Source organism: Oncorhynchus kisutch, linkage group LG7, assembly GCF_002021735.2.
Source record: "Oncorhynchus kisutch isolate 150728-3 linkage group LG7, Okis_V2, whole genome shotgun sequence".
Lineage (NCBI taxonomy): Eukaryota > Metazoa > Chordata > Actinopteri > Salmoniformes > Salmonidae > Oncorhynchus > Oncorhynchus kisutch.
In genome coordinates, this window is record NC_034180.2 from 18,131,042 (window position 1) to 18,153,872 (window position 22,831).

The window sequence follows — 22,831 nt, forward strand, 5'->3', positions numbered from 1 at the left end:
AAATAGATTTTCCTCACTCATAACACATTTCAAAGTTGTTATATTTAACATAATCACTGCAGACATATTTAAAGATATGACTAGCAACTGTAATTTTCTGTAATTACAGAAATACATATACAAACAATTCACTTGGCAACTATTTTTTATTGTATTGGTGACACTTTGGTGATCACGACTTTCCTCATCCCTTTAAGCTATAAAAATAAAACTGTAGTATTAATAAGTATATGCCTTTCTTATAACTCATAACAAACAGGTTACAGAAGTCAATGAATGCATTACTCCAATAAATAGGATGAAAACAGCCAAACATACAAAATCTCTCCAGGACTGATACTACATTATAGGACATAATAGTAAACTTTTTAAAATTCAGATGTTCTAAAATAATTTTTTTAATCAATAGTTATTCGGACATCATTTAAAAAATATTTGAACCCCCCCCCCCCACAATAAAACAATATGTGTACGCTTTACAGGATAGTTTCATTATTAACATATTTGTTATCTTCTGTTCAAAAGGGAATTTAGTGTTAAAAAACAGCTCTTAGTGTACTCTTAACCATAGGTCCATGGGTCTAGGTATCAGGCTCCAAGGCTCTGTTAGACTGTCCTCTCCTGGGGCTGGGGGGCAGTGGTCTGCTGCCTGCAGCATTGGCCCTCCTCTTGGTAGATGACGTTCCTGGGGCATCAGGGTCGGAGAATGTGGCCGGTGGTAGTGATGACGGAGCTTCTAACTTCTTCACTAACTTCTTTTTCTTCTTCTTCACTCTTGAGAAATATGGGGGAAAAACACATTGGCCTGACATTAATTTACAAAAATACAAAAAAACTTTAGGAAGGGGAACTGGCAAGAGGTCAGCAGGAAGTAGTCAGCATGACCATAAAATACAAGAGCACATACAAGGAAAATACATTCCAAACAATTACAGCGGTCAACAACATTTCAGTCAGAGTTTTAAACTCACTCAGAGATACCCTCTTGCCCAGTTCAAAGTATTTCGTAGCTCTCTACAAGACCAAAGAGCATTATGGGAAAATAATTGTTTCAGCTTTTTGGACAAGTTTACAATATGCTGTCTAAAACTTAGTTCAAATGCCTAGATACTATTTCAAATCAGTGAATCATCATCAAACAATCATAATTCACAGTTAAAATCTGCAAGTGACTCCATTTGTTGAGAAAGTTGTTTGAGAATGTCATCAAATGCTAGTAAATCCAGAAAAGCCAATTTTAGAGGCACAAGAGTAAACGATTGTGCCGTCAGAATATTGTTGGGAGTTCTGCAGATTTTCCATTTCTTCCTATATCATACAGTGTAATAAGGGCAGGCCCTAAAATGGAACCTCAAGAGACCCCTTTTGTAAGCTGTCAAAAGTCTGATTTCATGCCCTCCAGTGCCACACACTGGTTCCAAAACAAACTCTCTGACAGAACATAATCTAACACGTCAGCACTTAAACCAATTGTATGTCATCTAATAATGTATCTCGTATAATGTATCTAGTAAGTTCATTTTCTTACCATTTTCTCACCATGTGGTTAGAACACGAGTGTACAAAATGAACTATCAGGGATGATATCGGAGCCACTGCTGTGACTTATGAGGACTGTTGCTGTGAGGAAGAGGACTTACTTGGTGGCAGCAGGCTGCTCAGGGTCTGTGTCCAGCTCAGAGATGAACTTGAGTTCCCCAGAGACAACAGCAGCTGACACCTGTGAGCAGAGGGAGAGTAATCAAAGAAGAGAAGGAACAAGGAATTGAACAGTAATACCTACAACCTTGGTTCCCTGAAGAAGGGGAACGAGATGATCTCTAGGTTGAAGATGACAAAGGTTAAGACAACAGGATTCTAATATCCCATAACTCTTTGAAACAATGAGACTAGCTATGCTAGTTAGCAACGGCGCTAGTAGTTAGCGACATCGCTGGTCCCAGATTTGTGACGACGTTGTCTTAACCTGTCGATTTTCGACCTAGGATGAGCCAAGGACTGTATTGGTGGAGGAGATGTCTGGGTAAATTCTCAAATAAATCATCAATCAATGATTTTATTTGAAGTTCCCTTCTCCATGAGAACCAAGAGACACTTTAGCTACACCACACAACGATCGCTGAAACAGAACCCAGTCGCCTTACCTTGGTAGGTGTCAACCTCCCATCTGATTGGTCAGTCCGTTCAGAAGGGGGGACTGATAGGTCGGTCTGTTCAGACAGGGCAGACTGTGCCTTTAGGGCCTGAGACAGCTCCTCGTTGTAATCCCCTGGGGCAAACGAGAGAAATAGCTCAGCAACAAACAACACATCCATACAGACTTGACTTTATAGGCTCCATATCCACATGGGTTCTTTTTCATTGTCCTGTGTGGCTGAGTTGGTAAGAGTATGCTAGCAACACCACGGTGGGTTTCCCATATGGATTAAGTTGCTTTGGAGAACGATGTTAAGTGCATATATTATATTAATGTGGAAAATATATAAAGCTCTACTTACGCTCTTCCGCCACATAGGTAGCTGGGAAGTATCCCTGCTGTCCGTTAGCCAGACGTCCAAACCACCAGTTGTCGTTGTCTTTGTAGAGCACATGGATGACATCACCACGCTGTACCGTTAACTCATCTGACCGGGTAGCACTGTAGTCATACAAAGAGACAACCTGACAGAAAGAAAGAGAAATTTAAAGGATTTAAGAATGGTTGACCATGGTGTTAAAATAACGGATAATTTTAAATTGTCATATTTGATTGTTGGGTATAGTATGTTCCAGAGTCCAGTCACATGGCTTGGACTCGAGTCAGACTCGAGTCACAAATATGATGACTTGCAACTCGACTTTAACACCAATGACTCGTGACTTATCTTGGACTTGAGCCTTTTGACTTGAACTGACTTGATACCCTCCCCAAGCCCAAATATAAAAAATGATGCTATTAAAAAAAGTGTGCAGTGCATCAACTCTTCATTTAACGTATTACAGTTTGAATCGGACAGCAGCCGGCAGGTGAATTCAGACGGAGCCCTTGGAAAGATGATACCCCAAATTATTATTTTCAGATATAAAGACTACGCTGTATCAACAAAAAAAATGGATTGCAACTTGCAAAACATGCGGGAAGAAAATGACAGACGGAGGCGCAACAACAAACGTCAACTGTGTTTGACGTTTGAAGCTGCACAAAGAACGGCAAGTCGTGGCTAATATAGCCGACAGCTATATCATTTATAACTTTACTAGTGTAGCATGTAGGCTAACATAACGTCAAATCAATGAGCCTCCACACAGTCAGTCAGTGCAGGAACGTGATCATTGCACCCAAGATTGAGCTACAAATGGCTAGGCAATTGGTAGCCTAAATCCTGACTGATGTTACTGCTGTTCGTAAAACTATTGACATACGTGTGTGTGTGCTAAGGTTGGGCGATTGGGGAGGGGGGTCTTTCTCATGGCTACTGATGGGGTCAAATTTGGGTCATGATAAGGGCTGCACCAATTGTATTATAATAATGAATTATGCTTATGTTGTATTAATAGAAGGGGAAGGGTTATAAGACCCCTCCCCCATTACATTTATAGGGTCCTAGACTACAGACAAACTGTATAATGTATATATTGTTAAAAATTGTTTCACAGTTATTTTCTAGTCTCTGCCTCTTATAAAGAAAAGGTCAGAGATATGTGAGTTATTTCATGGGGTATGTGAGAAAGCACTTCAAAGATAAACACAGAACCCTGCAGGGGAGTAAAAGAGTTAAGAGACTAGTCAGACATACCACTATAAATCAACTTGGGGAGTGGAAATCTATTGCTGAGCCCTTAGAAAACACTGGAACTATTGTATCTATCTTGCAAGTTTGTATAGCTGTGTATGCATGGGCTTGGTCTGATGAGCAGAAGGTAATGACGTATGCAGTGACATCACTAGGGCTGGACTTCGGACTTAATAAAATAACTTGGGACTTTTCCTATTTTGCAGAACTCAGGAGACATCAGTTGTATGTGTGATGTTTGACTTCTGTCTACAGCTTTATTTTGATTAAAATTGTTATGATTTATAAGTGCACATTTTGAGTGTTCCTTATTTGTTAAGTAAATAAAATGGTGCACAGAAAAATGGAACCAACACTACCCATGTATTTCGATGGAAATATAGAGTATATTTGAAAAGTAATAAATATGTATATTTTTAAAAGCATTCATGATTTGTGTAAAAGTAATATACTAACTATTACTCTTGTTAAAAATATGAAATGGTAATACATTTGGTGAAGAGCACATTATGACTTGTTTAGGGCTCGAAACTCAAAAGTTTAGGACTTGAGACTTGCTGGACTTGACTTGGACTTGAGTGCTAAGACTTGAGACTTACTTGTGACTTGTAAAACAATGACTTGGTCCCACCTCTGGTATGTTCTTATAATGCATACAGTTGTCAATGTGAGAATAAAAACAGGAACTTACCGTTTGCTGAACTGGTACCAAGGAATCTGCGTCCACTCTAATGGCTGTAGACAGATGATCAGGGAAGCTCTGAGGGAAGAAAGGGAACGCTCCTAAACTTCCATTCCATATTCAACTTCATGTGTTACGTCGGTTTCTTTCAGATAGATAAAGAAAATATTCAGCCCACAAGACTAAAATAAAGTTACTGTTAAAAACCAATAAAATACACATAAAAGGAAGCAACAAGAAAAGCATAACATTATAACGATGCCTTACAGTCTGTAGCCTGAGAGATGGAGCTCTTCCTAGATGCTGGCCCACTGGGCTGAAACCACCTGCAAATAGAAGAGAAAGAAGAGAAAGGAAATACCAGATGAATATATTAAAATCTAAGATAGACCTCAAAGCATACATTATCGTAGGTGTGTGAACACCTACGGACAGCGTTGAAGACAAGGAGAGGCCCGTCATGGTCTTTATGTACAGTGAACATGCTGCTCTGTAAAATCCTTAACAGCTCTAGTGAGTCTGGGAATGTTGCGTTTTGGTAAATCCTTCCTTTGGTTTGTTGTTGAAATGTCTGGCCAAAGCTCTCATTCTGCATGAATGGGTCCTTAAGCTCATTTGGGTAAACGGACCTCAATTCTTACAAATTATTGACGACACAGTGGTTCGTTCACAGAGCTGCTTAGATTCATAGGCCTGTAGCAGTAAAATCTGTCTCCTTCCCTTCAACTGAACTGACAGGGAAAAACTTGACAGTTGGAAGCTCATCTTTAGGCAGGCTTTCACCTGGTCAGTTCTTTTAGAATAAGGATCAGGGTAATGAAGGCCAGGAGGCGAGGAGTGGACCGATTTTTTTCAGAGAAAAGGACATGTCTAGAGCCACTCACGGTTCTGGGAGGTGAGAGTTGCCTGGGGGGTGAACTGAGCTCCGAGGGAACTAGACAGCTGCAGTTTGGAGTGTGGTGACAGGAGGGACGGAGGAGGCAGGGACGAGTTCAAGCTCATCTGAAAACAGCAGAAGAATCATTAATTTTCCATTATTACAGGGAAACTGAAATGTGTTCTGCTATATCCCAACCCCTCCAGACAACACACATACACACAGAGGTTGGTGGACAATAAAAAGGTTCATTTTAAGGGCTTACAGAGTTAATGAGAGTACTACTTACTGGGCCAGCTTCCTGAGATAGGCTCCTCCCCATCTGATACATGCCCGCTTTATCTACAAACCACAAAAACATGTCAAACAAATGTCAACATATTGTCGCATAAACATACCAATATCATTGTTAAAGCATACCTTGCTCATACAGGTGTTCCACAGCAGAGGAGCTCCGAGATGGTTCCTACAAAAACACGAGTAAATTCTAGTTAGTTTGTATAATGATTTACCCTCAGTTTGAGGTAAAAATATCATTCACGTTTTTAAAACTAAATCAAAACAAGATTTGTACTCACTAGAACAGAGTCCAGTTTATCTTTGACACGCTGCATCTTCATAGACAGTCTGGCTGCTTTGGCGAAGCAGTCCATGGCTGCTCCGGAGGTGTCCTGGAATGTTACTGGGTCGGATGTGTTCCTGAACATCTTAGTGTCGGCTGATCCAGACCTGCTGTGGCCCTTCAGACTCTCCACCTCCAGCTGGGCCGCTGAGAAGAAACAGAGAGAAAATGTGTTTTTGTTTTGTCTTTATTGTGTGTATTCCATCAGGGACCACGTTGGAAACAAGTATAATTGTGTTGTACTTTTCCCAATAAATCAATCACATTTTCCTCTCAGTCCACAAAAATACTCATCCAGTCTACCCAATCTCAAGGCCTACCATTTTCGAACATCCCAAAACAGACTAAGTTTACACAAAATATTCATAAGCCTATAAACTAGGGGTGTCAAACTCATTTTGCCCCGGGGCCTCATTCGGTCTTCAACAAGGTCCGGAGGGCACCAAAAAAAAATGTGTTATTTTTCCTCACTGTCAAAATTACCAAAACATTGTCCTCTATCCATTATTTTGGGAATTTTCAATGCTCCCTGACTATCTAGTGTCCATTTCTGTGATTAATAGCGAGCTGGGAAGAGCTGGAAAGTATAAGAATGAGGTAGGTCCATTATAATTTCTACACAGTTTCAATTTGGTTTTAGTCATTTGAAAGTATATTGAGCTCAACCCCCCCCCCCCCCCCCCCCCCCAATTAAAAAAAGTATATTTATACACTTTTTTTATTTTACTCAAACCACCCGCGGGCCAGACACCCCTGCTATAAACAGTCAAATGGCTCCGACACTAATGACTCAAGTTGTGTGGAATCAAGACTTAACAACGTTAGAGACATCCCATTCCCTAATTTATTCTGATCGAGGCAGTGCCACTCTGGTCTACTTATTGGCCCCCGTCCCGCGGAGGGGATGCTCCAGACCAAGACATCTCACTGGCAAATGTTTTCTGGGTGGGATGAGAAGTGAGGGGACAATAAGTAGACCAGAGCCAGTTGTTACCTCACTCACGTTGGAAAGCATGCCCACCTACACAGAGAGGGAATGCCCACCTACACAGACAGGAACATTTAAACAATTTTACAATGGTAAATGGCATGAGCGAACTATCTTTATTTAACCACCATCTTTGGTAACGCCACTGTCCTCTTACAATACAATTATTTGAATGCTCTGAGCAAGGTACTCAGGCACAGCTGAGTGTTCCTAAGACCTTCTCATTGCGTGATCGATCTCAGTACAATAATGAGCTGCTCACCTCTGCGGTCGTACAAGTAGACGTGCACAGGCTGGTTCTGACCGAAGGCACAGAAGGCCACCATGTTCTCATGAGGGTGGAAGCCCACACCACGGAGGGCTGTGGGGTAACACAGCTCAGAGTACACCGCCACCTGGTCACCTGGTAGATGCAGGCACAAAACCAGCAGTTATTATTGATCATAACAACAAAACAAAAAAAACAACGCATGCACTTAGCTAGAGACAGTTTCCCCAGATATAGATTTAAATTAGTCCTGGAACAAAAAAACTATTTCAATGGAGATTATCCATTGAGCAGGTTTTTTAGTCCAGGACTATACTTAATCTGGATATCGGGAAACTGTCCCTAAGTGCATAGATGATTAGTTTGTGTCTAAATTCATACTGGCTGATCAGATGTGGCTGTCTTGTCCTCACCTGTTTCTGCGTTCCACACGTAGGCCATTCCATCCTCGCTGCCTGAGAAGATGAAGCTCCCACAGGGTGTGAACGTGCTGTGGATCCTCTCCCTGTAGTTAGTGGCACCTGTGTATTTCTTCACAGCCAATCTGCAACAACACACACACAAACACATTTTAGAAGTCTGTACATTAGATCAATAAAAGGACATGGAAACTTACTCGAGTTGTGGCAATACAGAACTACATTCACCGGATAGTTTATTAGATACACCCCGTTCACAAAAATGGATTGCTCCTACAGACAGTGAGTCACGTGGCCGTGGCTTGCTATATAAAGCAGGCAGACAGGCATCGAGGCATTCAGTTACTGTTCGATTTAATGTTAGAATGGAAAAAATGAGTGACATAAGCGACTTTGAGCGTGGTATGATCGTCAGTGACAGGCGCGCCGGATCCAGTATATCAGAAACAGCCGCCCTCCTGGGATTTTCATGCATGGTAGTATAGGAACATTTTTAAGATAAATACACAACACAGAGGATGAGAGGACGAGAGCACTAGAGTACTAATGGTCAATAGCGATTTGTAAATAGGAGTTGGGTTTCAGTTCAACATCCGTTAAGGATCTGTGGAATGTCACTCCTGAACTCAGAGCGACGTGTGCTACGTTGTCATGGGTCTATACATTGAGTCGGGGGCAGGATACTTGTTATTTGGCCATTGGCCAAGTTGTCCTGCAAGGACTTCTGATTGGTCAACCCCAGGATAGTGTGGGGGGTTATAAATGACATCCTGTTCCTTTGTTCAGTGGAGAAAAGCTGAGGAGAGGGGAGACTGAATATCTATCTCTCAGCATAACATCTTGTTTGTCCTTTTCAAATAAACCTATTTTTCTCCCCCTGATTTGCTCTGGAGTTCGTGTTATTGAAGAATAACATCAATTGCCAACAGCAGTGTCTAGGGTTCACCGAGAATGGTGCGACAAACAAAAAACATCCAGTCAGTGGCAGTACTGTGGGCGAAAACAGCTCGTTGATGAGAGGTCGAAGGAGAATGGAAAGAATCACTGTGCAAGCTAACAGGAGGGCCACAAACTGACAAATAACGGTGCAGTACAACAGTGGTGTGCAGAACGGCATCTCTGAACACACAACTCATTGATCCTTGTCACGGATGGGCTATTGCAGCAGAAGACCACACCGGGTTTCATTCCTACCAGCTAAAAACAAGAAGAAGCTTCTCCAGTTGGCACGCGATCACCAACACTGGACAATTGACGAGTGCAAAAACATTGCCTGGTCCGATGAATCCCAGTTCCTGTTGTGTCATGTTGTTGGCAGAGTCAGGATTTGGCCTAAGCAGCATGAGTCCATGGACCCCATCCTGCCTGGTACATGTTAGGTCCCTTGAGCAACGAATGTTTTTCTGACACATTGTAGAATCCATTCCCTGAAGAATTCAGGCTGTTCTGGAGGCAAAAGGGGGTCCGTCCCGGTAATAAATAAACCTAATAAACTGGTACACCCATTTAGTATCAGGTCGGACCCCCCTTTGTGTATATCGATCATAATAACATGTTGGGAACAAGTACAAAGATAGTGAACATTTTTGTACTCAGGGCACCATTGCGAATGAGGCTCTGGTCTCAATTGGGCTTTTAAAAAATGTATATTTACACTCTGAGATCCATCACCCTGACAACGCTGTCTTTGGCGTGGATCAGTAGACGGCGACCATTAGGATGGACCTCTAACGTGTTGATGGGAAGCCCACTCAGGTCACTCTCTCCTATCTCCTGCAGGACAAAATAAATGACTGAATAGACTTCCTTGACCCCCAGAGGGGACATTGTCACCAGCATAAGACACATTTGGGGTGAACATTTCATGCAATAAAATTATTGTTCTCAAACCTTCTCAATCTTCCAGTGACGACACGGTCTCTGATGCAGACGGTCATCAACCGACGTCCTCCACACAATGATGAACCCAACGTTGTCCGCAGAGAACATTCGGTTTCCTGAATAAATATACAATAAACACATTACACATCCACCAAATGCCATGAATAGATACTCTAGCCAGGAACCAAAAAAAACTGTTATTCTCTAACAGAAAGAGACTGCTGGAGTAAAAAGTGCTCCATAAAAAATTTGATTGATTGATTTACTGATTCCGTACCTTCGGAGTCGAAACACAGAGCGTTGATGAAGCTCTTGTGACCCTCGAACTCCTGGAGCAGCAGTCCGTTGACATCTTTGACGTTCACCCTCCAGACCCTCACCAGACAGTCGTACCCAGCCGTCACCACCATGCCCTGGGCCGTAGGATGGTACTGAGCACAGTAGACAAACGACGGGTGGGGGAGCACCTTCTGGGCGATGGCCTGGAGCCTCTGCACGTTCCACACTCTGCAAGAAACAATTGAGAGGGTTGAGAGGGATCATAGTGTTGAATAATTAAAACAGGATATCAGACATGTCAAAGAAGAGAATGCAAGTGCTGATGATGTACGGAGTGCTAAGCATGCTGAGTAAACTCACCCTTACTTATAACCACCGTGTCCTCATGTTACTGAGCGTACTACACCACACATCATTGATACTGAACAAAAATATAAACTCAGCATGCAACAATTTTTACTGAGTTACAGTTCATATACACAAAAGTAGTAGGGCTGATTACCAACAAAGACGAGACAGCCTACAGGGAGAAGGTGAGGTCCTCACCTCCCTGGGAGTGTGGTGCCAGGAAAATAGCCTCTCACCCAACGTCAACAAAATAAAGGAGATGATCGTGGACTTCAGGAAACAGCAGAAGGAGCACCCCCCTATCCACATCGACAGGACCGTAGTGGAGAAGGTGGAAAGCATCAAGATCCTCGGCATACACATCACTGACAAACTGAAATGCTCCACCCACACAGACAGTGTGGTGAAGAAGGTGCAACCTCAGGAGGCTGAAGAAATTTGGTTTGGCACCTAAAACCCTCACAAACTTTTACACATGCAACAATTGAGAGCATCCTGTCGGGCTGTATCACCACCTGGTACGGCAACTGTACTGCCCGCAACCACAAGGCTCTCCAGAGGGTGGTGTCAAAGCTGGGACCGAGAGACTGAAAAACAGCTTCTATCTCAAGGCCATCAGACTGTTAAATACTGTTAAATAGCTACCACTAGCACATTAGAGGCTGCTTCCCTATATACAGTGGGGCAAAAAAGTATTTAGTCAGCCACCAATTGTGCAAGTTCTCCCACTTAAAAAGATGAGAGAGGCCTGTCATTTTCATTATAGGTACACTTCAACTATGACAGACAAAATCAGAGAAAAAAAATCCAGAAAATCACATTGTAGGATTTTTTATGAATTTATTTGCAAATTATGGTGGAAAATAAGTATTTGGTCACCTACAAACAAGCAAGATTTCTGGCTCTCACAGACCTGTAACTTCTTCTTTAAGAGGCTCCTCTGTCCTCAACTCGTTTCCTGTATTAATGGCACCTGTTTGAACTTGTTATTAGTATAAAAGACACCTGTCCATAACCTCAAACAGTCACACTCCAAACTCCACTATGGCCAAGACCAAAGAGCTGTCAAAGGACACCAGAAACAAAATTGTAGACCTGCACCAGGCTGGGAAGACTGAATCTGCAATAGGTAAGCAGTTTGGTTTGGAGAAATCAACTGTGGGAGCAATTATTAGGAAATGGAAGACATACAAGACCACTGATAATCTCCCTCGATCTGGGGCTCCACGCAAGATCTCACCCCGTGGGGTCAAAATGATCACAAGAACTGTGAGCCACACGGGGGGACCTAGTGAATGACCTGCAGAGAGCTGGGACCAAAGTAACAAAGCCTACCATCAGTAACACACTACGCCGCCAGGGACTCAAATCCTGCAGTGCCAGACGTGTCCACCTGCTTAAGCCAGTACATGTTCAGGCCCGTCTGAAGTTTGCTAGAGAGCATTTGGATGATCCAGAAGGAGATTGGGAGAATGTCATATGGTCAGATGAAACCAAAATAAAACTTTTTGGTAAAAACTCAGCCCGTCGTGTTTGGAGGACAAAGAATGCTGAGTTACATCCAAAGAACACCATACCTACTGTGAAACATGGGGGTGGAAACATCATGCTTTAGGGCTGTTTTTCTGCAAAGGGACCAGGATGACTGATCCGTGTAAAGGAAAGAATGAATGGGGCCATGTATCGTGAGATTTTGAGTGAAAACCTCCTTCCATCAGCAAGGACATTGAAGATGAAACGTGGCTGGGTCTTTCAGCATGACAATGATCCCAAACACACCGCCCGGGCAACGAAGGAGTGGCTTCGCAAGAAGCATTTCAAGGTCCTGGAGTGGCCTAGCCAGTCTCCAGATCTCAACCCCATAGAAAATCTTTGGAGGGAGTTGAAAGTCCGCGTTGCCCAGCATCAGCCCCAAAACATCACTGCTCTAGAGGAGATCTGCATGGAGGAATGGGCCAAAATACCAGCAACAGTGTGTGAAAATCTTGTGAAGACGTTTGACCTCTGTCATTGCCAACAAAGGGTATATAACAAAGTATTGAGATTCACTTTTGTTATTGACCAAATACTTATTTTCCACCATAATTTGCAAATAAATTCATTAAAAATCCTACAATGTGATTTTTCTCATTTTGTCTGTCATAGTTGAAGTGTACCTATGATGAAACCTACAGGCTTCTCTCATTTTTTTAAGTGGGAGAACTTGGTGGCTGACTAAATACTTTTTTGCCCCACTGTACATAGACTTGGAATCACTGGCCACTTTAATAATGGAACACTAGACTCTGCATCTGTCCTCGTGCACCTAGACCTTAGTGCTGCTTTTGATACCATCGATCACCACATTCTTTTGGAGAGATTGGAAACCCAAGTTGGTCAACACGGACAAGATCTGGCCTGGTTTAGATCTTATCTGTCGGAAAGATATCAGTTTGTCTCTGTGAATGGCTTGTCTTCTGACAAATCAACTGTAAATTTCGGTGTTCCTCAAGGTTCCGTTTTGGGACCACTATTGTTTTCACTATATATTTTACCTCTTGGGGATGTCATTCGAAAACATAATGTTAACTTTCAATGCTATGCGGATGACACACAGCTGTACATTTCAGTGAAACATGGTGAAGCCCCAAAATTGCCCTCGCTAGAAGCCTGTGTTTCAGACATAAGGAAGTGGACGGCTGCAAACTTTCTACTTTTAAAGTCGGACAAAACAGAGATGCTCCCAAGAAACAAAGAGATCTTCTGTTGAATCTGACAATTAATCTTAATGGTTGTACAGTCGTCTCAAATAAAACTGTGAAGGACCTCAGCGTTACTCTGGACCCTGATCTCTCTTTTGACGAACATATCAAGACTGTTTCAAGGACAGCTTTTTTCCATCTACGTAACATTGCAAAAATCAGAAACTGAAACTGTCCAAAATTATGCAGAAAAATTCATCCATGCTTTTGTTACTTCTAGGTTAGACTACTGCAATGTTCTACTTTCCGGCTACCCGAATAAAGCACTAAATAAACTTCAGTTAGTGCTAAATACGGCTGCTAGAATCCTGACTAGAACCAAAAAATTTGATCATATTACTCCAGTGCTAGCCTCCCTACACTGGCTTCCTGTCAAGACAAAGGCTTATTTCAAGGTTTTACTGCTAACCTACGAAGCAGTACATGGGCTTGCTCCTACCTATCTCTCTGATTTGGTCCTGCCGTACATACCTACACGTACGCTACGGTCACAAGATGCAGGCCTCCTAATTGTCCCTATAATTTCTAAGCAAACAGCTGGAGGCAGGGCTATCTCCTATAGAGCTCCATTTTTATGGAATGGTCTGCCTACCCATGTGAGAGACGCAAACTCGGTCTCAACCTTTAAGTCTTTACTGAAGACTCATCTCTTCAGTGGGTCATATGATTGAGTGTAGTCTGGCCCAGGAGTGTGAAGGTGAACGGAAAGGCTCTGGAGCAACGAACCGCCCTTGCTATCTCTGCCTGGCCGGTTCCCCTCTTTCCACTGGGATTCTCTGCCTCCAACCCCATGTGAGAGACGCAGACTCAACCTTTATTGAAGACTCATCCCTTCAGTAGGTCCTATTATTGAGTGTAGTCTGAGCCAGGGGTGTGAAGGTGAACGGAAAGACACAGGAGCAACGAACCGCCCTTGCTATCTCTGCCTGGCCGGTTCCCCTCTTTCCACTGGGATTCTCTGCCTCTAACCCAATTACAGGAGCTGAGTCACTGGCTTACTGGTGCTCTTTCATGCCGTCCCTAGGAGGGGTGCGTCACTTGAGTGGGTTGAGTCACTGCTGTGATCTTCCTGTCTGGGTTGGCGGCCCCCCTTGGGTTGTGCCGTGGCGGAGATCTTTATGGGCTATACTCGGCCTTGTCTCAGGATGGTAAGTTGGTGGTTGAAGATATCCCTCTAGTGGTATGGGGGCTGCGCTTTGGAAAAGTGGGTGGGGTTATATCCTTCCTGTTTGGCCCTGTCCGGGGGTATCATCAGATGGGGCCACCGTGTCTCCTGACCCCTTCTGTCTCAGCCTCCAGTATTTATGCTGCAGTAGTTTATGTGTTGGGGGGCTAGGGTCAGTTTGTTATATCTGGAGTACTTCTCCTGTCTTATCCAGTGTCCTGTGTGAATTTAAGTATGCTCTCTCTAATTCTCTCTTTCTTTCTCTCTCTCGGAGGACCTGAGCCCTAGGACCATGCCTCAGGACTACCTAGCATGATGACTCCTTGCTGTCCCCAGTCCACCTGGCCGTGCTGCAGCTCCAGTTTCAACTGTTCTGCCTGCGGCTATGGAATCCTGACCTGTTCACCGGACGTGCTACCTGTCCCAGACCTATTATTTGACCATGCTGGTCATTTATGAACATTTGAACATCTTGGTCATGTTCTGTTATAATCTCCACCCGGCACAGCCAGAAGAGGACTGGCCACCGCTCATAGCCTGGTTCCTCTCTAGGTTTCTTCCTAGGTTTTGGCCTTTCTAGGGAGTTTTTCCTAGCCAACGTGCTTCAACACCTGCATTGCTTGCTGTTTGGGGTTTTAAGATATCAGCTGATGTACGAAGGGCTATATAAATACATTTGATTTGGTTTAGTCACTTTATTAATATTGTTTACATATTTTGCATTACTCATTTCATATGCATATACTGTATTCTATCCAATTCTACTGTATCTTAGTCTATGCCGCTCTAACATTACTCGCCCAAATATTTATATATTCTTAATTCCATTCCTTTAGATTTGTGTGTATTGTTGTGAAATTGTTAGATATTAGTGTTAAATATTACTGCACTATTAGAGCTAGAAACACAAGCATTTCGTTACACCCACAATAACATCTGCTAAACACGTGTATGTGACAAATAAAATTTGATTCAATTTCTATAAGGAAATCAGTCAATTGAAATAAATTCATTAGGCCCTAATCTATGGATTTCACATGACTCGTAAGGGGCGCAGCTATGGGTGGGCAATATAAGGTTTTTGTGCATTTGGAACGTTTCTGGGATATTTTATTTCAGCTCATGAAACATGGCCCAACCCTTTACATGTTGAGTTTATATTTTTGTTCAGTATATTATACAGTATATTGTGCATGCGCCTGTCACGTTCTGACCTTTATTTCCTTTGTTTTGTATTTATTTAGTATGGTCAGGGCGTGAGTTGGGTGGGCAGTCTATGTTTGTTTTTCTATGATTTGGGTATTTCTATGTTTCGGCCTAGTATGGTTCTCAATCAGAGGCAGGTGTCACTAGTTGTCTCTGATTGAGAATCATACTTAGGTAGCCTGGGTGTCACTGTGTGTTTGTGGGTGATTGTTCCTGTCTTTGTGTTTTGCACCAGATAGGGCTGTTTAGGGTTTCACACGTTTCTTGTTTTGTTGTATCAGTTGTTCATGAGTAAGTTTACATATTAAAAGAACCATGGACACTTACCACGCCGCATATTGGTCCTCTGATCCTTTTCGCCTCTCCTCTTCGGAAGAAGAGGAGGAAATCCTTTACAGCGCCATTAGAGGCATTGTGCCTAGTGCACACATTCCCCCTAGAGGAGCTATGTGGGTATGACTTCAATCCATTATATTAGTGACAACACATACACAAATATATCCTAAGCATCAGCGTAATCTAATCGAGGCTCCATGTTTATCCTTCCCAGGCAGGGTATATTTGAGGTACAGGTAGACCATTTACCTGACGGTGCCATCAGAGGAGGAAGACAGGAGGCTCCAGTCGTCTCTGGACCAGCAGAGATCATACACGATACTGAGGTGGCCGTTGAAGGCAGCCAACACCTTGCCTGAAGGAATCTCATACACTGAGAAAAAAAAAACGATGAGAACTTCAAAAATAAAATACAAAAATTCACACCTGTTTGGGGTAAGCACACAGAATTCATTCCTCAAGTGAATCAATCTCCTTAGCTCAGTGTAAGTGACGTTTTAGGGTATTTTCACACTTGCAGCAAGGCACCAAAGATATACTGCAAAAACTTTGGCAAAGCAATTAAACTTTTTGTCCTGAATACAAAGTGTTATGTTTGGGCCAAATCCAAAACATTACTGAGTACCACTCTCCATATTTTCAAGCATATGTTATAGATATGCTTGTAATCATTAAGTACTGTGGAGTTTTTCAGGATAAAAAAAATAAACGGAATGGAGCTAAGTACAGGCAAAATCCTAGAGGAAAACCTGGTTCAGTCTGCTTTCCACCAGACACTGGGAGATGAATTCACCTTCCAGCAGGACAATAACCTAAAACACAAGGCCAAATCTACACTGGAGTTGCTTACCAAGAAGACAGTGACTGTTCCTGTGCGGCCGAGTTACAGTATGACTTGAAAATTGTTGTCTAGCAATGATCAACAACCAATTTGACAGAGCTTGATGAATTTTTGAAATAATAATGGGGAAATGTTGCACTATCAGGGTGTGGAAAGCTCTTAGAGACTTACCCAGAAAGACTACAAAGTATTGACTCAGGGGTGTGAATACTTAAGTAAATGAGACATTTCTGTATTGCATTTCTAAAAACATGTTTTCCCTTTGTCATTATAGGGTATTGTGTGTAGATGGGTGAGAAAAATTATCTATATAATCCATTTTTTATTCAGGCTGTAACACAACAAAATGTGGAATAAGTCAAGGGGTATAAATACTTTCTGAAGGCACTGAGCACTAAGGTGGCTCTGAGTAGGGGTTTACAATTCTTACCTATGATGGGGAAGGCATCTCTGTCAGCACACGCAGCAGCCAGCTTCCTCCCGTCGTGGGAGAATCGTATCGTGAAACAACCCATCTGACCACCACGGAACGACAGCATGGGCTTATTAGGGATCCGGCACACCTGCAACACAAATACAACTTCATCAAATAACACATCTGGGGATAATTGATGGCATTTCTGGATTTCCCAGCAAACGCACGACCACCACAGAACGTTGTGTAAATGTTGTCTCAAAGTTGTGTTTCTCAACATGCCATCATGACTTTATAACAACAATTGGACAGCCCTTGAATTGGGTAGCAGTTAGATACTGTTAGACAACAGAACAGAGATAGAACAGAGAGTCGAGATTCTTAGAATAGAAGTTCTTTAGTAAACAGACCTGGCCAGGCATTCTGCTCCAGCGGAGCTCAGGTTTGTTGCCTAGAGGTTGTGTTATGGTTCTCCTGGTGATCTCACTCTGCAGCTCGCTAAAGGAAGTGGAGCCTCTCTCCTGCTGCAGGGCCATCATGGAGCGGATACTAGGGTCCACCTACACAACAGACCAGCACAGCATATGGTCAAACCTCAACAGCCTAAAACAGCATTGGACCAAACCACAACTCACCCTTTGGGAAATAAAACAGCCCAAAACAGCAACTCCTTATGGATGAAGATTTGATTTCTACAACTAAACTGCTACTACTACAAACGTACTAATAGATTACTATTGTACTACTGCTATTAGTATTATTAGCATTATCATCATAGTGGTGGTAGTAGTTTTGCTAAAGCAGACATATCAGTAACATGTTTGTGTAGTATGATTTCAAAGCAGTATCGACTTACATGATCAGGTAGTTTGAGGCCTTTCACAGTGATGTAGAGGGTGGATGTGTATCTGCTACGGGGATATCTCCTCCACCAGTCCACTACCTCAATGGTATTTTCTTGTCTCTTGCCCCGGGGAGGGGGACAGAAGAGCTGCAAACGCAGTTTACTGTCGATGTTCAGCACTCCGTTAGTGCCCACAAGCTGCAGGGAGCCGAGATGTAGAAATAAATTGTTACAAATCTCTTTTTTTCTTCAATAATGGATGTTCATAACTGAAAATATTTCTAAATGCATTACCTTTAGAAATGCCCAGGCGATTTTTCGAAAACCTCGTTCATGTCTGTCGACATCAACATTGGCTCTGGCTTCTTCCATGGTCATAAAATCCAGGACCTGAAACATATTTAAAAGACAATCTTTTCAAAATGGCCTTTAGGAAAAAAGTTTTGAGTTTACGTCTGGTTAATGCTTGACGTGTGTCAAGATATTGGTGTCACAAACCCATCCTCTTTTCATTATTTTTACCTCAAAAAAGAGCATAACTCTAGGGCCTTCATGGTTATCCTGGAGGAAATATCCAAAGCGCTCGTTGAAGATGATCTGCTCATCCCACTCTGGAACTGTTGATTTGTTCTTCTTGAAGTCAAAAGGCTGGGTGATGATGGGAAGGATATGCTCCACACTCTCCTGCTCGTAGAATGACGAGACCGGGCGGTGACTGCAAAATATGGAGAGGGACACAAAAATTATTCGATCACAATTCTCGTCACCACCAGTTTTTACATTTGTTGTTGACGGCAACATTTAACAATTAGCCTGGTTCCAGATTGGTTTGTGCTGCCAACTGCTATGGTCATAGTCAGATCGATTTAAGCTGCTATGTTTATTTCCAAACAACAACCATAGGAGTTGAATAACAGCACAAACAGATCTGGACCACCAAGCTGATAACATCAAAAACCCACAATTAACAAAATCACAAACTAACAAAACCATTTCTCACCTGTCCTCTTTTTTCACGTATTGCCCAGTCATCTCGTCAATAACGTGGATCTTGACCATGGGGTGTGAGACTAGCAGGTCAGTCTTCAGGCGGTCTGTCCTGTGGATGTAGACTCCCAGGACCAGGTTGTCATCAAAGACTGGTCTCCGAGGAGTTTCAACAATCTCTGTATCACTCTCCTCCTTCACCACTACCACCAAGGAAAGAAGTGTTACTCAATGTTATTATCATGTTATTCACCTTTCAAGTAGAGTATTTTGTGCTTCCATATCTTCGTACCATAGTATCACACTAACTAATGTTACTGAAGATTAGCCACATAATTCCACACAGCTTAGCCACATAATTCCTAACTGTTCATAATGCAAGTTGTATGACCAGCTGAATGTTTTCTTTTTATACCCACATTGTTTTATTTTTTTCTTCTTTTTGCCTTTTGATTTGAAAGATTCTAGTCTGTCCTCCTCGTCGTCCTCTTGGTGGCTTTCTTGGCTCTTCTCTTTGGACCTCTTCCTTTCAGTGACGTCGTCAGACTGGCTGCTCTGCAGATCTTCTATCATACTGTAAAACAAAATGGAAAATAAATATGATAATCTGGTCTATGGTATTAGTGGGTAATTTAGGTTTATAGCCTGGTCCCAGATCTGTTTTTGCTTTTTAGCCAACTTCTATGGACATTGTTATGCCAAGAATATGTCCATAAAGGATGCCAAGATAGAACAAACAGATCTGGCTAGGACATTTACAGCTTTCTTCCAGGTTCATGTAAACCTCACTAGTTATCCTGTAAGACTTCTACACACCTCGTCTCCCTCTCCGGATCCAATGACGACCTCAGCTTCTTCTTCTTCTTCTTTGCACCTTCATTGTTTAATGCTACTACTTCCTGAGTGGCAGCGTTGGTCTTGTCTGTTGTTGACTTCTTGTGTACAGTCTTCTTCACAGTAGCCATCTCCTCTTCCTGTGCCATCTGCTTCTGGTACTCATGAAGTAACTCATCCTCGGCTTCCACCGCAACCTCACCCTGGACCCCGGACACCTCCTCTCCTCCTTTGCTGTACCCTTTCTTACTCTTTCTCCTCTGTATATTTGCAGGGTCTTCCGACTCTAAGGAGGCCTTGGATTTGGGTGTTTTGGCATTTCCAGCAGTACTATCAGTCTGGTCGATTTGAATGATATAACTGTCCTCCTGCTGCACTGGGGCTGGAGGCAGCTCCCTTTTACTTTTCCTCTTCCCTTTGGTTGGTTGCTCCTCCTCATCCTGGTTCCCATTGTTGTTGTTGTTGACCTTCTCTGTTACCTCCCTCTCCCTACGCTTGTTCTTGGTGAAACGAGGGCTTCCCTGGTCAGCGTGGTAGGTGTTCTGATGAACAGTCTCATCGTCCTCTAGGTCTTTCACAATGTCAAGGTTTTGTTTCAAAGTTTGGAGCTGAACAAGAAGAGGTAAGAATAGGTAAGAATATACATTTATGTGCATGGAAGTTAATTTTACAGAGACCATGCACAACAAATATTGTTAAAGTGATTTCAGCGCCAAACCTTCTTGATCTGACCATTTCCAACTTACCACAATACTCTCCTGCTCTGGCTGATCTGGGCTCTTCTTCTTCTTCACTTTTTTCTTCTCCAATGTAGCCGGCTCAGTGTATCTCTTGAAGACCTCGTCAAATCTGGCCCTGGTTTTAGCTCTGGCTTCACTCTCACCTAGAGAAGAGATATAGTGTGCTACTCTGTTTACTTTATTCATAAGGCCAGGTATTCATTTATTAACCATGCTATGTAGCTACAATACAGTCAATGTTTGGAAAATACTGCAATTGTGTGTACTCACCTGCTGGCATTCTCGAATGCTGAAGTGACACTCATTCTGCATGCAAAGGGCCAAGGGAGATTTTCCTCCTAAAAAATGCAAGGCAGCAGACTAATCAGATAGCTAATTTAGCTATCTAGTTAACTAACAATACAATGGTATGGGTCTGACTGTAAACAATGGAACTTTTCTCAATTTTATTTGAACAATATGCAAGCCTGCCTAGTTAGTCCATTTTGACCAGATGGGTTAGGCCTATTCAACTGATGACAACAAACATAGCTAGCTGACTAGCTAGCTTGCCGTTATAGCTAAGTTGCTAACGTTACTGACATTAGCTCATGCTAGCTAATCTGGCTAGCTAGGGTGACCACAATGATGCCAAACTTAGCGGTGTTTTGCAATATTGTTTATTTACGTGAATGTACATGCAGACTAACATCGACAACCTGAAAAACATACAATTTACCACAATATTTGAGTAAACGATTGGGACCACGCCACTGGCTCCGTTGCGATGGTTTCCAAAACAACAACAGCAGTGATAGGGTAAAAATATTCTGGATGACGTTTCAGCCTTGGTCTTCGATTTCACCAATGATCATCGCGGAGCGAAAGTATCCTCTGCCCATCTAACGTCCGGCTGAATCCCATTTAATTTTGTAGCAATATGTGTGCAATGTAACTTTTATCAATCAGTAATATTTACTTGGAGAATATATAGATGAAAATGTATCCAAGACATTGCACATCAGCCATTTTTTCACCATATCTGAATCTACTCTGCAGAACTCTACTTTTGGATAGCAATTCATTCACAGGAAAACGTATATGCATTTATCTTTTACGTATTTAGCATTTTAATGAATGTTAAGTCATATTTCGTTGTATGTAATGAACAAGCTCAGAATATGTGCAATGGCAAAGAAACATGCAGTCCCCACATACAGTTGCGAGTTCAGCAGGACGCAACGCTCAGATAGAAATAGCCTACTTAGAACAAACATATCTCTCTGACATGTAGAATCACATCAGCTCTAGCCATGGCATTTCTATATGCAACGTTCGAAAACGTTTAGCAGCTGAACTTGGCCCTGGTATAATATTTTAGTAGCCTTTTGCAGATGCATGTTTTTGGTGCATGAAATAAGCAAGAAGGCCGCCCAGTGGTTAGAGCTTTAGGCCAGTAACCGAAAGGTTGCTAGATCGAATCCCCGAGCGGAAAAAATATGTTAACCCACTGTTCCCCGGTAGGCTGTCATGGTAAATAAGATGTTTTTTCTTAATTAACTGACTTGAGTTAAATAAATGTCTTTTTGTTTTAAAGGCTTGAGAAGAACACTGACACCTGAGTGCGGCTACTGGAATATTACGAATAAGTAACCCATAGCCTACTTGAAATGTATTTGAACAATACCAATGTTTTACTATAGTGAATGTTTTCACTTTACTTTGGAAATGGCCACTAGAATATGTGAAGTGTGCGCAACTGCTGAAGAACTTCGACGCACATGTAAAGAGATTGTCAGCTGAACTTCTTAAAATGAAGGAGTGTATAAAGGCGCTGTCAAGATGTAACGTTAGCTGTCTGAGGAAGAAGAGAATCTTTTGCGTCCTATACTTCTGAGCTGCACCAGATACATGCAGTTCGTGCACTACTGGACACATGCAATGTAAATGGATGTGTAGTGCACTAGTCTAATAACAGGTTTAACCCCACTGCCCAAACCCAGTATTGTCTACAAGCATTAAAATATATACAAGCATCAGGAAATCATGGGGCAGTGTTAATTGATTTCACACCTCAGTCTGAGTAAGTGTCGTTTTGAGTTGCTGATTTCAGCATTTAGCCCACTGGAAGTGTCATGTTTATTTGAGACAGCTGGTTATAAGTTTAATAGTCGATCTGCTTTGTCATTGCTGTGCAGTGAGGTATCCCATCACTTTAGCTCTCAAACTCGAGGCTGCTTTCTGCCTTCTCCCTGCAGTTTTCAGCCGTTAGCTTCGACCACGACTGGTTCATGTGAACTACAACCCCGACACTGTGTTTAAACATTTAGAAGTGTAAATCATCGCTTGCGATGCAGCTTTCGAAACATATGTCCCTTATCTTTCATCAGCAAGAAACAATCCTTCAACAAAAAAATACACTTACTGTGACATTTGTGCAAAATCCATACAGCTATGGGTGCCTCCATTTAACAAAACTACACTTCCAGAGTTAGCTTACACACAGGTGTCGGAGCATGCTAGATATATAATTAGCACAGGTCTTGTTTTCCGTTAACAATCATTGGAACATGGAGACATGACCATGTGAGAACGCTAACCTTAAC

At 42.3% G+C, this 22,831-nt stretch overlaps 1 protein-coding gene across 3 annotated transcripts; it reads right to left on the reverse strand.

The window, feature by feature from the left end:
- Positions 1-23: 23 nt before the first annotated feature.
- ahi1 (Abelson helper integration site 1) lies at positions 24-22,829 on the reverse strand. 3 transcript variants are annotated; one of them, XM_020487628.2, is made up of 27 exons: positions 22,651-22,829; positions 20,517-20,584; positions 20,253-20,389; positions 19,489-20,114; positions 19,092-19,246; positions 18,686-18,875; positions 18,208-18,400; positions 17,980-18,075; positions 17,698-17,883; positions 17,252-17,401; positions 16,857-16,989; positions 15,835-15,958; positions 9,788-10,017; positions 9,520-9,626; positions 9,284-9,402; positions 7,624-7,754; positions 7,205-7,345; positions 5,911-6,101; positions 5,753-5,798; positions 5,622-5,674; positions 5,340-5,457; positions 4,723-4,781; positions 4,465-4,533; positions 2,499-2,661; positions 2,145-2,269; positions 1,641-1,720; positions 24-774 (listed from the first exon to the last, which is right to left on the reverse strand). In XM_020487628.2, exons 2-27 carry the CDS (start codon positions 20,524-20,526, stop codon positions 582-584), a joined length of 3,825 nt encoding a protein of 1,274 aa, XP_020343217.1. In that variant the 5' UTR covers positions 20,527-20,584; positions 22,651-22,829; the 3' UTR covers positions 24-581. The 3 variants fall into 3 exon arrangements, with proteins under 3 accessions (XP_020343217.1, XP_020343215.1, XP_020343216.1); XM_020487626.2 differs by lacking the exon at positions 22,651-22,829 and adding an exon at positions 20,965-21,072; XM_020487627.2 differs by lacking the exon at positions 22,651-22,829 and adding an exon at positions 20,958-21,038.
- Between the last annotated feature and the right edge of the window lie 2 nt (positions 22,830-22,831).